Source organism: Hemicordylus capensis, chromosome 2 (genome assembly GCF_027244095.1).
Source record: "Hemicordylus capensis ecotype Gifberg chromosome 2, rHemCap1.1.pri, whole genome shotgun sequence".
NCBI lineage: Eukaryota > Metazoa > Chordata > Lepidosauria > Squamata > Cordylidae > Hemicordylus > Hemicordylus capensis.
Genome location: NC_069658.1, coordinates 288,313,786 through 288,329,656, shown reverse-complemented (window position 1 = coordinate 288,329,656; position 15,871 = coordinate 288,313,786). Strand labels below are relative to the sequence as shown.

General features: G+C 41.4%; 1 protein-coding gene across 6 annotated transcripts; it reads right to left on the bottom strand.

Moving 5' to 3' along the window:
* Positions 1–15,617, bottom strand: TRNT1 (tRNA nucleotidyl transferase 1). 6 transcript variants are annotated; one of them, XM_053301625.1, is made up of 8 exons: positions 15,599–15,617; positions 12,062–12,165; positions 10,683–10,876; positions 5,237–5,375; positions 3,911–4,037; positions 2,942–3,135; positions 1,977–2,230; positions 1–522 (listed from the first exon to the last, which is right to left on the bottom strand). In XM_053301625.1, the coding sequence occupies exons 2-8, from the start codon at positions 12,120–12,122 to the stop codon at positions 274–276; spliced, it is 1,218 nt and encodes a 405-aa protein (XP_053157600.1). In that variant the 5' UTR covers positions 12,123–12,165; positions 15,599–15,617; the 3' UTR covers positions 1–273. The 6 variants fall into 6 exon arrangements, with proteins under 6 accessions (XP_053157600.1, XP_053157598.1, XP_053157596.1 ...); XM_053301623.1 differs by lacking the exon at positions 15,599–15,617 and adding an exon at positions 12,561–12,640; XM_053301621.1 differs by lacking the exon at positions 15,599–15,617 and adding an exon at positions 12,381–12,639 and having other exon boundaries at positions 12,062–12,224.
* Between the last annotated feature and the right edge of the window lie 254 nt (positions 15,618–15,871).

Below are 15,871 nucleotides of genomic sequence, written 5' to 3'. Positions count from 1 at the left end.
TGTCATCATAGCCTGAATTTAATACAATTACTTCAATATTTCAGTAAAAGTTTACAAGATATATTTTTTTAACTTGGCAAATAAACATCACACGTTATCAAGACACAAAACGTTGGTTGCAAAATTTTTTGTTTTAGTTGTAGAAACAGAAAACACTTCTGAAATCTTTTGAAACCAAATTGCCATCTTGATTAACAAGAATAATAAATTATTTACATGTAGATTCTGATACAATTTTATGAACTAAATTATTTTACATCTTTAACAACCATGTTATACCTTCTTTACATAGCTTAAGAGTTCTTCCTTATCCATTTGGTATCCACTCTTTTTCCACTGATTCCGTAGCTGCTGTAAAAGTACCCCAATTTCTTTTCCAGATGAAATCCCTAGTTTTCTTATATCATGGCCGCTTACAGGGAAAGTAGGGACAGACCACTGCTGCATTTCCTTCAGAAGATGCTCTTCACCTTGGTACTTCAGAAGCTCACAAATACTGGATATTGCGTCAGATTCCCTTGACTTTACAAAAATATATCAGAACACAAGATGAAAGACATTCGTAAATATTCTTAGGTAACAGTCACCAACAATAATCACACACTGCCACAAACATGAATCAAACTTTGACAGTTTAAGAATTCTAGTACATTATGTTAGGAAGTTGAACAAGTCAGTATTTCTCAGTACTAAGCCAAGTATCTCTTAGTACATAGGTTTGCCTTTGTAAAGAGTATTTCAGAGTTATATTTTTACCTTCCACATACTCAGTAAAAACTGGAAACTTCCAATAAAAGTAGGCCATAGACTCATAGCTTTGACACTGATTACCCAATTGGCATGTGTGAGACAACAGTAGGTTAATACAAAATATATTCACAAATAGTCCCAATGGGTTTGATGGGACTTAAGACCAAATCAGATGATACTCATTTTGCATGGTTAGAGCTTGCTAAGTTTTTCTTAAGGTACACAGGACACCAGAGGGTGGGTGGACTTTACTCCCCTCCACCAGTCTCAATCTGGATCACAACTACTACTTCTAGGAGAAATGATATGTACCATCAGGATGCAGGTCCCAACCACACCACAGACATATTGTCTAGTTGGACTCTAAAAAGGATGTCTGGGAGTACTGCTTTGATCTACTCTTTTGCAGCAGAGACCTCAGGCCAGACAAACATCCACTTTAGAAATATCTTTAGCTACTGCATTTCTGATTCCTGAAAGGCATAATATTATCTAGGCTTTATAAACTTACATTTACATCCGTCTGCCATTTTCTACATTTAGTGTTTACTGTTACAGAATCTTTAAAATTTGAGCTAGCCTCACTAGCCATCCCAAGAAATGTGCCAAGAGATATTTAAGTGAATATCCTTAGTACTAGGATACTAGCAGTGCTCCTAGTAACATCTGCCTATGGAGATATGCAGTAAACAATTCAGATCTAGGCTTTCAGCCTGCAATCTATTCCTGTTCCCACTTCTAGGATTCAGGTTAATCCCTATGCCAGGCTTTATCTTATCAGATCGCTAAGAATTCATTTTCATGAAATACAGAAACCACTGGACTATGTCATGTTTACTCGGAAGTAATTTCCACTGTTTTCACTTGAGCTTACTTTCAACCCAGTGTGCACAGAACTGCAAGCTTCAGTGTCTCTCCCCTACAACTAGCTTCATTGTTTTATTAGGAGGCCTGGAAAATGTTACTTGAAGGGTAGAATACAAGTCTACTTAATACTCAAAAATTAGCAGAGACTGTAGAGTAGAGCAACTGTTCATGAAAAAATTCTTCCAACTTTGTTTATTTAGCATATTTAAATATTATTTAGTATATTTAAAGTTCATATATCTCTGGGTGGTTTACAATAAGTATGAACCCTAGCTTCAATCACTGAACAGTTTGGTAGACCTTCAGCAGTGGCTGCTACTCTGGTCAGTCAAGCATGGTACTATGGAAATATTACTTACATCTATAATGAAGTCTTGATACGGCTTATGTGGTTCTGCAGAATCAGTAGCTTTGACCAAGTCTCTCCTGTTCTTCAGTAGAAAAAGCCCAAGGTTTTTTTCTTCTTTTGAAATTTTCAGCCTTAAATCAAGTTTCAAGATATCATCTGGCACCTTTAACAGTGATGTTAGAACAGTCATTGGTTTTGGAAAGAGATTCTGAACATTTTTACAGACTGTGTCACATTCCTTTAAGCTCCCATTAACAGGTAATCCTGAGGGACACACAAAAAACGAACATCAGAATAGTGCAACCAAGAAATCAAAGAGCCAACAGAAGCCAAATTCTACCAAAAGACTAAGCAAACTCATTACAGTCATATAGAATTGCCTTATACTGAGTCAGGCCCTGCCTTGGCCTATCTAGCTCAGTATTGTCTACACAGACTGACAGGGGCTTCTCCAAGGTTACAGGCAGCAGTCTCTCTCAACCTTATCTTAGAGATGCCGGGGAGGGAATTTTGAACCTTCTGCATACAAGCATGCAGATGCTCTTCCCAGAGTAGCCCCATCCCCTAAGGGGAATGTCATACAGCACTCACATGTAGTCACCCATACAAGTGCAACCCAGGGTGGACCATAAGTATGCCAGTATTAGTTTAAACACACAATTGGCTGCCTTGTACCAGTGCTACCACTAGTACAATATGCAGAAGGATGATGAAACATACGGGCCTATTTACACCTAGTGGGCAAGGCTAACAGCTATGCATTATCCAAAGAGATATCAGAGCACTTTAAAACAGCTGCTGAGAAAAACCTCGTGGAGAATAGTTAAGGAGATATGCCCATTTGTAAAACAAAGCATGTGGGTATTTACTGCAGTTTGTGTCAAGTTTGTGTTTGTGGCACCTCTGCCACTGGACTACGTAAATGATCTGGCCTGCAGAATTAGTAATATGTTACGTAAACTCACTGAGTTTTACCTATGTAGCCAGCCACATTAAGTTCATACATCAGATGAACTAGATGGTTAACATGATTCCCAACAAGGATTTTCTTAAGCTCCACCCAAATCCTCTCTCCTGATATTCCAGCCAAACCTTTGGCATTTTCTTTGATAGCGTCCAGGGTTTGGGATTCATGGTCACCAGGTTTTTGTGCTATTCTTCCATAAAATCTAAAACACAATTTTAAAAAGATCTTAATATTAGTACTTAGAAGCAATTGCTTTTACAACTGTCAATTTGAAAATGCACTGGGAAATACTGATTATGCTTGCAAAGTGATGGCAGACATGCAAGTATCACAAGCTAACCAGGAGTAACTTGAGTTAACCGGGGAGTTAAAGGAAGATACAGTACAGCAAGACTATACAGAGATCATAATGCCCTAATGTGCTTCCTTTTGTGCCCATGCACTGCTGTAGGTACAGGGCTTTGAGCTATACAGGTGGACCTCGTTCATGGGGGTTCTGTTCCCACAGATGACTGTAGGTAATGAAACCGCAGAAAACGAATCATTACAGTCAATGGGATTATGGGGGTTAGATTCCCAGACTTTGAAAATATTGCCTTAAAACATCAAAACCTACAAAAACAGGCCAAATAAAGTGCCCTACCATGCTCCACAGGCTTTCTGCAGTCCAGTAATGCCCCCCAGCACCCCAAATTCTGTGGCTCGTTTTTGTTTTTTAACCAACATGCCACAAAATGGCTCTTCTGCACAAAATGGCAGAAAGAAACGACCTCCAAGATCTGGACACCCCGACCCATGGATATGCAAGTTTAACCCATTCCATCCCCCTTTTTCCACGTATGCTGAGGTCAGGTGTCAATTACCCGGCCATGGAACTGCAAATCCGTGGATGGTGAATTCACGGATAGCAACGTTCTATATGGTAATCTGTGTTGCAAGCAGCGTTGAATTATAACCTTAGAAATACGAATTCCCACCTGAAGTACCGTAGAATTCGTAAATAATCCTCTTGTATTCTCTGGTTTGCTTCTCCTACAAATCTGACTCTGTAGTTTTTTAAATCATCATAGCCATTGAAATAGTCATAAAGTGTCCCATCCAAGCCTATAAAGCAAATAAAGACATTTCAGGTCATGTAGACCTCACTATTCAATGTATTGCAAGTATAACAACAACATCTTTCTGCTAATGATTCACCTTCACTTTGTAAGCAAGTATTTTGTTTTCTACCACATAGGTACTGTTGGTCAAAAGAGCATGTATCCAAAACATGGTACTATGTTTGCTACATCTGTGATTGTGAAGCTAAACCTTAGTGGCAACAAACTGTTACAAGGAGACTCCTTGAGGCAAGATTACTTTTTAGGTTCCTCAAATGTAAATTTTGCAAGGGGTAAGACCTTTCCTGGGCACAAGTAAATGACAGGAAAGGAGGAGCACGATCTTGTAGGGTCCCCCAGAAAGGCGTGATAGGCTTGCACAGATCAATTCCAGGGTGCTTTCCAGATTAGACCCTGCAGATGCGTAACGGTCACGACATATCTGTGAAGTGTGCTTCCACACTTCCTGTGTTGTAACACCACATTCCCTACGCTGTCAGCAGGGTGCCGTTCACATTGCTGATGCCTTGTTCCAGATTTAATCACTGTGATTTATTGCTATAACCTATGTCTGGTGTAAAAAGGTTGCTGCTGTATTTTCTGGTTGTGAGTTTTTGCAAGACTGCACCCCTCTTCTGGTAGCTTTGTGAAATAGCCTGCTTTTACACGTTGAATGTGATTTGCCCGAACCAAAGCATTTTGCTGCTGTTGAGCCAGTGAGCTGGAAAGCGCCCAGCACTACAAATTAAGACAGAAAATGGCTGATATAGACTCTTACACTGAATGCATCAACAGAAAAGGGCTGAGGACCAACCACCTACTGGGCCAGTTAGGAGCCACAATCGGAAAGGATCACATTGAATCTTTCAAGTGTACTAGCAACTGTCCAAACCAGAGAGGAATGAAATTGTCATTAACTTTGCTATATTAAAATATGTTGATACTGGCTAGGATGCCAGAATGACGTACCAAAGCAACATAAATTCTGAATAACCTACATGGGGATATTTATTGTGTGTATAACTCGCCTTTCCTTTGGGGAACTTGAGACTTCATGTATGTGGGTCTTACAAGCACTGTACAGACATCAACCTGCTTTGGCCAGATTCTTGTATCATATACCTTCAGGCCACACACTAGCAGTTGCTGAAGTCAGGCAAATTCAAACCTGAGTTACGCTGTCACTTCAGGGGAAAAAGTTACCTAAGAACATAGAATTGATTGTGAGATCTCTCCTTTCAGCATCTTTTTCCCAATCAGTTGTAAATTCTACTTCTGCGTGTCGCCCATCAGTAATCAGATCAATTCTAAGTGTTGTAATTTCAAAGTTCTGTTCATGCAGCTGCAATAGAATTTTAGAAGGCATTAATTCATCTTAAGTATCACATTCTATATGGAAAACACCACATTTATAAAAATCATTTTATGTGGTCATTTCAGTGATGTATTGGCATTGGTGTTTCTACCAATGCCAGCAGTCTCCGAGCCAAGATGGGTGAGCTGGAGTGCTTGGTTGCTAATGAAAACAGATACAGTGGGCATAACAGAAACCTGGTGGAATAATGAGAACCAGAGGGACACTGTTATTCCTGGATACAAACTCTACAGAAAGGACAGGGAGAGGAGGATTGGGGGTGGAGTAGTATATTTTAAAAGGGATACATTCCAACAAGCTAGGAAACCTAGGAGAACCAGAGTACTCCAGAGAATCATTATGGGTGACAATATGAGGAATCAAAGGAAATGTGTTACTAGGGAGGTGTTATCGCCCTCTGGATCAAAATGCTGAGAGTTGGGGACGCCAGCGTGGTGTAGTGGTTAGAGTGCTGGACTAGAACCGGGGAGACGTGAGTTCAAATCCCCATTCAGCCATGATACTTGCTGGGTGACTTTGGGCCAATCACTTCTCTCTCAGCCTAACATACTTCACAGGGTTGTTGTGAGGAGAAACCTAAGTATGTAGTACACCGCTCTGGGCTCTGTGGAGGAAGAGCGGGATATAAAATGTAAAAAAAAAAATAAAATAGAGAGGCATCATAGAGAGACAGCGGTAAATAATGGGTGGCTTCAATTTGCCCAGTCTATGTGAGGATAATTCACATTTGGGTATTGACAGAGGCGTCAAATTTCTAGACATGCTAAATGACTATGCCTTAGAACAGTTGGTCGCAGAACCAACCAGAGAGAAAATGACCTTGGACTTAATCCTGAGTGGTGTCCAGGACTTGGTGCAAGTTGTCAGAGCTGTAGAACCATTGGGGAATAATGACCATATAAGCAGAATCCAATTCCACTTATATGTGAGTGGAGCACTACCAAGCAAGTCCAACACAGATGTGTGGGATTTCAGAAGAGGAAACTTCTCAAAAGTTAGGGGATTGGTAAAAAGGAAGCTGAAAGGGAAGGTCGGAAGGGTCAAATCACTCCAGAAAGCATGGAACCTATTCAAGACTACAATACAAGAAGCTCAGTTGGAATGTATACCAAAGAAGGAACATAGGAAGCTGCCATATACTGAGTCAATTGGTCTATCTAGCTTTGAAGCTAAGGGTTTGAAGCTAATTTGAAAATTGCAGTTTGTGCCAAGTATGGTTTCCTACTATGCCATAATTCACACACCATTAACAAACCACAGTAGGGTCATTCTCAAGGGGCTGCTGCACCCTGTTTTCAGGGCTGAACTTATAAAGCACAGCCCTGAACGGAGGGGAAACAAAAGTGAACCAACAGCTCCAAATTATAGCTTGCCTGTTTTATATCTGAAAGTCCCAGAATGCAAACGAGAGAAGAGTGCAGGGAACTTAGTCTCTAGCTTTCTTTTGTTGAAAAATAGGAACATGGGAACATAGGAAGCTGCCATATACTGAGTCAGACCATTGGTCTATCTAGCCCTGTGTTGTCTTCACAGACCGGCAGCGGCTTCTCCAAGGTTGCAGGCAGGAATCGCCCCCAGCCCTATCTTGCAGAAGCCAGGGAGGGAACTTGAAACCTTCTGCTCTTCCCAGAGCAGCTCCATCCCCCGAAGGGAATATCTTATAGTGCTCATGTATGTAGTCTCCCATTCATATGCAACCAGGGCAGACACTACTTAGGTAAGGGGACAAGTCATGCTAGCTACCACAAGATCAGCTCTCCTCTCCTATCAAGTTCAGGAGGATGCAAGCATGGCTAACGAGTAGTCTCTGGGAAGCTATAAAAGGGAAGAATATTTCATTCAGAAAATGGAAGTGCTGCCCAAATGAAGAGAACAGAAAGAAACATACTCGAGCAAAGGAGATGCAAGGAGACAAAAAGAGATGCAAAGAGAGAGTTTGAGGAGCATATAACTAGAAGTTTCAAGGGCAATCACAAAAACTTCTTTAAATATATCAGAAGCAAAAAACCTGCCAGGGAGGTGGTTGGACCCCTAGATGATGCAAGCGTTAAAGGGGTTATTAAGGATATGGAGATTGCAGAGAGGCTGAATGAGTCCTTTGCATCTGTCTTCACAGCACAGGATACTGACCATATCTCTGCTGTGGAACTGAGCTTCTCAGTCTTACAGACTGAAGAATTGGGCCAATTTGAGGTGACGAGAGAGGATGTTCTCAACAGTCTTGAAAAACTAAAAATTAACAAATCACCAGGGCCATATGGCATCCACCCAAGAGTTCTGAAAGAACTCAAATGTGAAATGGCTGATCTGCTAGCAAAAACATGTAACTTGTCCCTGCAACCAGGCTCTGGACCAGATGACTCGAAAGTAGCCAATGTAACCCCAGTTTTCAAAAAGGGATTCAAGGGGTATCTGGGAAATTACAAGCTGGTTAGCTTTACTTCTGGGTTTTTGTAAATTGATGGAAAGCATACTTAATGGCAAAATTGTTAAACATATAAAAGAAAAGGCCTTGCTGAAAGAGAACCAGCATGGCTTCTACAAGGGCAAGTCTTGCCTCACTAACCTTTTGGAGTTCTTTGAGAGTGTCAACAGGCATGTGAATAAAGATGATTCAGTTGACATAGTATACTTTGGACTCCCAAAAAGTTTTTGACAAAATTCCCCACCAAAGGCTCTTGATTAAAACTTAGCAGTCATGGGATAAGGGGACAGGCTCATGTGTGCATTGGTAACTGGTTGAAGGACAGGAAACAGAGGTCGGAATAAATAGACAGTTTTCACAATGGAGGGAAGTAAGAAGTGGGGTCCCCCAAGCATCTTTACTGGGACCAGTGCTCTTTAACTAGATCATTTGTGAACAAGGATTTGGGGTAAGCAGCAAATGCCCAAATTTGAAAATGACACCAAACTATTTAGGGTAGTGAAATCCAAAGCAGATTGTGAGGAGCTCCAAAAGGATCTCTCCAAACTGTGTGAGTGGGTGACAAAATGGCAGATGTGGTTCAGTGTAAGCAAGTGTAAAGTGATGCATATTGAGGGGAAAAACCCCCAACTTCACACATAAACCGATGGGCTCTGAACTGTCAGTGACTGACCAGGAGAGATATCTTGGGATCATGGTGGAAAGCTCATTGAAAGTGTTGACTTGGTGCATGGCAGCAGTGAAGACCACCAATTCCATGCTAGCGATCATTAGGAAGGGGACTGAAAATAAAACTGCTAATATTATAATGTCTTATACAAGTCTATGGTACAGCCACATTTAGAATACTGCGAATAATTTGGAATACAGTTCTGGTCACTGTACTTTAAAAAGGACACTGGAAGAGGTGCAGAAGAGGGCATCCAATATGATCAGGGGCCTGGAGCACCTTGCTTATGAGGCAAGGCTACAGCAACTGGGGTTTTTTAGTTTGGAAAAGAGGCAACTATGAAGAGACATGATCAAAGTGTGTAAAATTATGCATGGAAAAGAGAGTATAGGTAGGGAGAAATTTCTCTCTCTCTCTCTCTCTCTCTCTCACACACACACACACACACACACACACACACACACACACACACACACACACACACAAGAACCAGGGGTCATCCCATGAAACTGAAGTCTGGAAATTTTAGGAATACCACGAGGAGGTACCTTTTCACACAGCATGTAATTAATCTATGGAATTATCTGCCATGGGAAATGGTGATGGTCATCAGCTTGGATGGCTTTAAAAGGGACTTACAAATTCATGGAGGACAGGTCTATCAATGGCTACTGGTCTGGTGGCCACCTCCAGCCTCAGAGGCAAGATGCCCCAAATACCAATTGCAGGGCAGCAACAGCAAGAGAGAGGGCATGCCCTCACCTCTTGCCTGTGGGTTTCTCAGAGGCATCTGGTGGGCCACTGTATGAAATAGGATGCTGGGCTGGATGGGCCTTCGGCCGGATCCAGCGGGTCTGTTCTTATGCACTCCTTCACTGTTAACATTGTACGCAACCCTCCTATACATAGGACCTATGGCAAAGTTCTCCCGGACTTATATTCTTCCTTGTCCTCCTTTCTCAGGACCATGCTAGATATGACTTCAAGCATATCATTGATCTGTCATACTTCCCCCCACCCTCATAAGCAGTATGTGCAGGCACCATCCGGACTGTGGAAGGGTGGGGAGCTTTAACCCTATTCTTCACAGTCATCCTTCCCCTCTGCACATGCTAGTGACAGGAGAATACACACACAGCATCCCAGCTGTCAGTAGTTCTACCTCTGTCAACCACACACATTCTGTCCTGTCTCTAAGCAAGCGGTGGCCAACTTTTTCTGCAAACGTGCTACAAGTCCAGTCCAAAATATGTACTGCAGTAGGGATGTGCACAAACCTGTTCGGAGGCCCTTTTACAGGCCTCTAAACAGGTTCAAGAACCGGGGGGGGGGGTGTTCAAAGTTTGAAGGCGGCAGGGGGTTGCACTTTAAGGGCTGGGGAGGGTGCACCTACCCCTCCCTCCACTTTTCCCCTGCTGGCGCCCAGTTTTCCTCAGTTCTTACGGGACGGCAGCATACTTCCCTGCCGCCCCATTTGCTCTTCTGCTGGAAACAGCCGCAAGCAGCCATGTGCGCACACGCCGGGCCCACGTGTGCCAGTGACTTGCAGCCACTTCCAGCCAAAGAGTGAACAGGGCAGCAGGGAAGTACACTGCCACCCCGTAGGACTTGAGGAAAACCGGGTGCTGGTGGAAGGAATAAGTGCCCCCTCCCCCACCCTTAAAGTGCAATCTCCCGCTGCCATCGAGCCATCTGGTGTGGTTCCATGCACATCCCTATACTGTAGTATGTACTATAGTACATAAGTAGTTTTGTTGTGCCTTGGGCTGGATTTATCTCTGCTACTATGATTATTTATTTAATGCTTTTCATAGTCTTCTCGAACAAGCATAGCACTGAGGAGGCAAGCAGGAGTGTGGAATTGACTCTAGGCTACAGTCAAAGCAAGCTCTTCCTAGAGAATGCAGCCTCTGCATTTGCCATTTACATGGATTTGCAACACAGCTTGAATATTGGAATACTCATGGATATCCCCTGACATCACAGAAGCTCAGGTAGAGTTGGGCAGGGGAGGAAGAGGGCTCACAGGCAATAATCAGCTTGTAGCCTTTTATATTTAAAGTAAGGCAGCTGTGTATTTTTGTTTTGGGAAGATAGAAGTGTATAGTAAATTGATCTTTTCTAGCAGATTCCCCCCACCCCCGCTACTGTGTTTAAAGGCACTGAAAAGCAGTTTTACCCTGGCAGTGATGGTTCCATGTTTTTCCCCTCTGTTGTTGATCATGCGGACACCTGCTGCCTGGAACATTTCCTTCATCTGCGTAGGGGTAGCAGTAGTGGCAAAATCAATATCCTGTGGTGTCATTCCATTGAGTAAGTCTCTTACGGCACCTCCAGCTATTCTAAGTTCATACTTTGCTTGGTCAAATAATTCTGTTAATGGGGGGAAAAGCAAAAGTAGAAGAGGAAGTTTCTGTGTAAGGAATAATTCTCCAGCCACTTCTACTAGTTGTCTCATTAAAGGTGATTAGACTGAACTCTTCTACTATTTTGCTAGTAGAAACTGTCAAAGCAATACAGATTTAAAAATATTAAAGCAATCTGAAAGACATTTAAGCAATACCCATCCTTGCATAATTTACTATGGAGCAGCCTACATTTGTACAAGATGATGAACGCTTCATACCTGAACACATTTACTTGAGTATCCCATTTATTTTTATGGTTCTTATAACTAAATACCATAGAGCAGTTTATATATGCACAAATTCCCAGCACTGTGCCCAAGAACTGAAAACCTTAGCATTGCAAAGGCACTTATATGCATAACTGTAAACAGAAGCTGCCAAATAACAGAAACATTTTAAAATGCAACATTTTATGCAACTACATGTCTGGATGGGCAAAAGCTCATCTATCTCTACGTGTATATCCAAGTGCATTTCCCAGCTAAGGTCACAGACACTTAAAGGTCCATTGTTGTGATTTCACAACAATGCATGTAGGTACAGAATTTTAGTACAGCACAGATATTCTTCAGAGTATGCACTCTTTTTTCTGGAAACATACACAAATATTCCTTCCAGATATTAACTTTATGCATGTTTATAGTAGACAATCCTTCAGGTGAGACTAAAAGAAGAATCAAGTTTGACTTTCAAAGGGAAGAGTTAAAGTCAGTTTAACTGTTCAAGTTGAAACGATATAGATAACGATACAAATAATCAAAATCTTTTTTCTGCAGAGGCATTTTTATTTGTATTGCAATTTGTTCCTTGAACCCTGAAAGACAAAATAAACATACAGAAATAAACTAAATACATACTGTGTAAGCTTGCACCTACCTTCTCAAACTGTCGTTTAATTCAACAGTAAAGTACTTCTCTTCTGTACTGTCTGCACTGAAAGTGCAGCAGAAGGCAAAACTATATGGTTGCAGCTTCTGAAACAGAGTACTTTACTGGAAAAAGTTACCGCTGTAGCACTGCCTGATTCCAAAATCCACATCTAGAATACTTTCAGGTTCTGTTAGTAACCCCTCTTGTTCGATAGTTTTCTGCACTTCGCTGTGAGTTCAGTACCAAATGTTATCAGAAAATGAAGGACTGCGGCACTTACCTGCCACTCTTTTCAGTCCTGGTGTGAAGAGGGAATGGAATTCGGACGACTCCAACTTCATCGTACTCAAATGCCGCCACAGGATTTTAACCACTGCACTTCTTCTGTGAAGGAAAAGTGGGAAACGTGCCCTGCAGCCCAGAAGGAGCAACTCAGTCCACATCTAAAAGCAGACCGGTAGTTAAGTAAACTCAAAATAATTCAGTCCACTGAATGAAACAAAATGCGAGCGCTCGCATTTAGAGTATTTCACCAAGATAAAGAGGAAGGAAAGTGAAAGCAAAATTAATATTTAGAGCAACCAGTACGATACAGATACCTGCACAACGAAGTGCACAAATGGCCGGAATCCGAGCGTTTGTTTGAGCACGTGAATCACATGCTCGGTCTTCTGGCAAGCCCTCGCTTGCTCCCGCCACACACACGCAGTGCTCCAGCCTCCTTCACGAGACACCAGAGGCGCGCCGCGGGGTGGGGCGTGACAGGGTAGGGAACTCACCAGGGCTCTTCCCGGCCGGCAACAGCTTGCTCCCCGCCCCGCCCAGCGCCCCGCACTTCCTGCAGCGCGATGACGTAGTAGACGAATAGGAAAGAACGCGAAAAAGAGTCGATTCAGAGCCCGGATATCTCGCGAGAGTGAGACTCATGCAGCCACCTGACCTGTGCGGTAGATGGGCGGGGCTTACAGCTGATAGACGGCTGGGCTGGATGCGAACGGCAAGACAAATTGCGACTGTGTGTGTTGCGCTGTGAGCTATTTGCGTCTGCTTGTTTTTAATAGCGCGGTGGACAAGTAGAGCGTTGAAGGAGATGAACGGGAGGTCACTGATTCTGAGATCTCTTCGCACATCTTTGGGTTAAAAAAAGCAGTTCATCAAATGGATGAATGGGTTCTGTGGATATGGAATCCCTTTGCCTGTTGTGGGCACTATAAAAAGTAGTGCAAAGGAACGGAACAAACTAGGGGTCGGTCTGTGATCCTGTAATCGCTTTGCACTTTTTCGGCTACATCGTTTATCAAAAAAGCCAACAAAATTGCCATCTCTGGCAATTTTTAAAACACATCTGAAAACCCACCTTTTCACCCAAGCTTTTCCAGCTTTTTAAAACTGTCTGTTTTAATTTTATGGTTGATTTTAAATTGTTGAATTGCTTTAACTTTTTATATGTGTTTTAATTGATTTATGTTAACCGCCCAGAGACAAAAGGTTGGGTGGTATAAATGTCTGATAAATAAATAAAATAAAAAAGAGCTCTACAACTACTAAAAGTCTTTATATACCACTTTTCAACCAAAGTTCTCAAAGCGGTTTACATAGTATAATATAATAATATAATAATAAAGCTGGTTGCCTGCTCACAAACTGTTCATCAACAGGGAGGATCTTCAACAGTAAGGGAATCCTGCTGGTTGGAGAAGCACACACAGGAGGGGAGGAAAGGAAGTGGTGAGTGTGAGTGACTAATCCCTTAGTAAATCTGGATATATCTGTAACTTTTCCATACTTCATCTCTGGCCTTTCTACGTCTGTTCATTATGGAAAGGAGCCAAGAACTGTATAGGGCAGTGACCGTCAGAATTCCTAACAAGCTCTTCTCTGCTGGGCTGTTGGAGATTTCACCAGATGCCCGACATCCATTCCCAACTAAGTTACTCAGCAGCAGAGGCGTATCTAGGTAAAATAGCGCCTAGGGCAAGCACTGAAATTGCACCCCTGTCCAAACAGGGATGATGGGATGTAGTCAGCAACATCTGGAAATCCCTGTTGAAAGGAACACTGTATCATCTAGATATGGTTGTTGATCAAAACTTGAAAACATGAGCCATTTCTATTAAAGACTTAGAACAACAGTCAGGAGTTATGTGAAGATTCCAGTGTCATTTTCTGTCTCATCTCATGCTTTTTTAAAAAACATGACTTTGTCCTAGAGGATCACCTGCCCCAATTCCTCACAGCCTTTGTCTTGTGATGACTGTTGGCTCATGATGGGGGTATAGGTGCATTCACCACACTAGTGCTTACTTTGGCACCAGGAGGGAGGAGGATACATTAGTTTGCCACACTAGACAGAGGAATTTGCAACAGGAGCAGACAGCCAAGTTCTGCCAGGGCCAAAACCAGCCCCTGCCAGACTAAAAAATCATTGCAATTTGCCCCTTCCTGTCACAAGCAATGTGCTGTTATTTTATTATTGACTCTAACTCTCAGATATCCCAGTCATGGATGGAAAATTTTGGGTCAATTTACAAGAGACACATTTTCTACATGGAAGTTTCTTCTGTGCAGGTGTTGTGCAGAAACCCATGTGTAGTGATCAATACATATGTATCTATTGTTATAATAATAATAATAATAATAATAATATTATTATTCCACTATTACATTACTATTCCACACAGTTTCTTACAAAAATGACATTCCCACAGGAAATTTTGCTTCACATTAACTAGTTCTGGGTGATAGGCAGTGGACAAGAATTTGGCAAAAGAATATGGGCGGAATAATAATATGTTAAATAAAATATTTGTTTTTATCTTGTAAGCGTCCCAGAGCCATAAGTTTTGGGTGGTATAAAAATATGTTAAATAAAATAAAATAAAATAAAATAAAATAAAATGATGTTCCATTTACCAAGAAACACAGACAATGTAAGCATAAAGCTGGATACAACAAAGCAGGAAGTGCATCAGAGACCCTGGGCAACAGCAAGGTCTTTTATATGTTGTCCTATATGCAAGGCTGTCATATATGCAAGGAAATTCCTGTCTCTAAAAGTCATTTCCCTTTATGATATACATATGTTTAGTTAAAGGATAAGCAAAGTACAGTGTTTAAGAAGCAGAGCCCCATACACCCAGTTCTTTTCCCAATGACCAGAATAGGGTCATGTTCTACTGGAATATCTCCTGTGTTTATGGATAACTTTCTGCTGAACTTTACTCTTAGTGAAAGCAAGCCAGGTGTGTTATTTATGTTTGAAAATCTAATTCTAGATCAATTTGCTTGGATTAATATTGAACACACAAAATTTGAATCTAGATTAATTTTAACCTGCTCCTTTGAAATGAAATTACATTAATATAAATATAAAGCTGGCTTTATTTAACTGAATGACTATTTACATTTCAATTATTTTTTAAATCATTTGAAGTTCATAATAATATCTAATTCAGCAAAAGAAATTAGTTAATTTTAATTCTGTTTCACTGCATATTAATTTTTGGCAGTTTGAGGGAAGCAAATGTTTACATCAATTGCAAACATCTTGTCGTTTTAGAGCTAAATAGCTATTTAGTACAATGTGTTGGATGCAAAGAATTTTGAATTCATTAAGCTGAAAATGTAAGTCAGCTTTCTCAGTTTAAAAGCTGCACCTACCAAAATTCCCTTCTCCCATATACAACTAAAAGAAAGGCTCCCTCTCCTTCTTTGCAGCCAAGCACTTGATCGGCAGCCCTGTTCCTTCCTTTTCCCCAGCAATGGGTTTTCCCTTCTTCTATACAGTCTAGGCTTCCCTTCTCTTCCTTGAACTCACCCTCTTCTTGCAGGCTTTCCATTGAAATACCTCCCGCCTTGCAAACTGCAAGCCACACTGCTCACAGGTTGGAACTTGGAAAATGCAAACACAAGGGGTTTTTTTTAACAAGAAGAGGGAGGAGGAACAGTCACATTTCTGGACCTCTCTAGGCACGAGCTCTCTGTTCATTTAACCCTTTCAGCCTCTCCTGAAAAACTAGTTTGTTGTTGCAGTTCTCTTTCAACTTATTTCTTTCATTGTATTTTAAAATTAAAAAAAAAATTAAAAAAA

Excerpts from the sequence above, each read along its gene's own strand:
- TRNT1 (XM_053301620.1), bottom strand. The coding sequence starts at position 12,224 with ATGTGGACTGAGTTGCTCCTTCTGGGCTGCAGGGCACGTTTCCCACTT. Across the intron at positions 2,231-2,941 it reads TAATGTGGCTGGCTACATAG|GATTACCTGTTAATGGGAGC; the intron begins GTAAAACTCAGT and ends TGTGTCCCTCAG. Across the intron at positions 523-1,976 it reads ATCAAGACTTCATTATAGAT|TCAAGGGAATCTGACGCAAT; the intron begins GTAAGTAATATT and ends ATTTTTGTAAAG.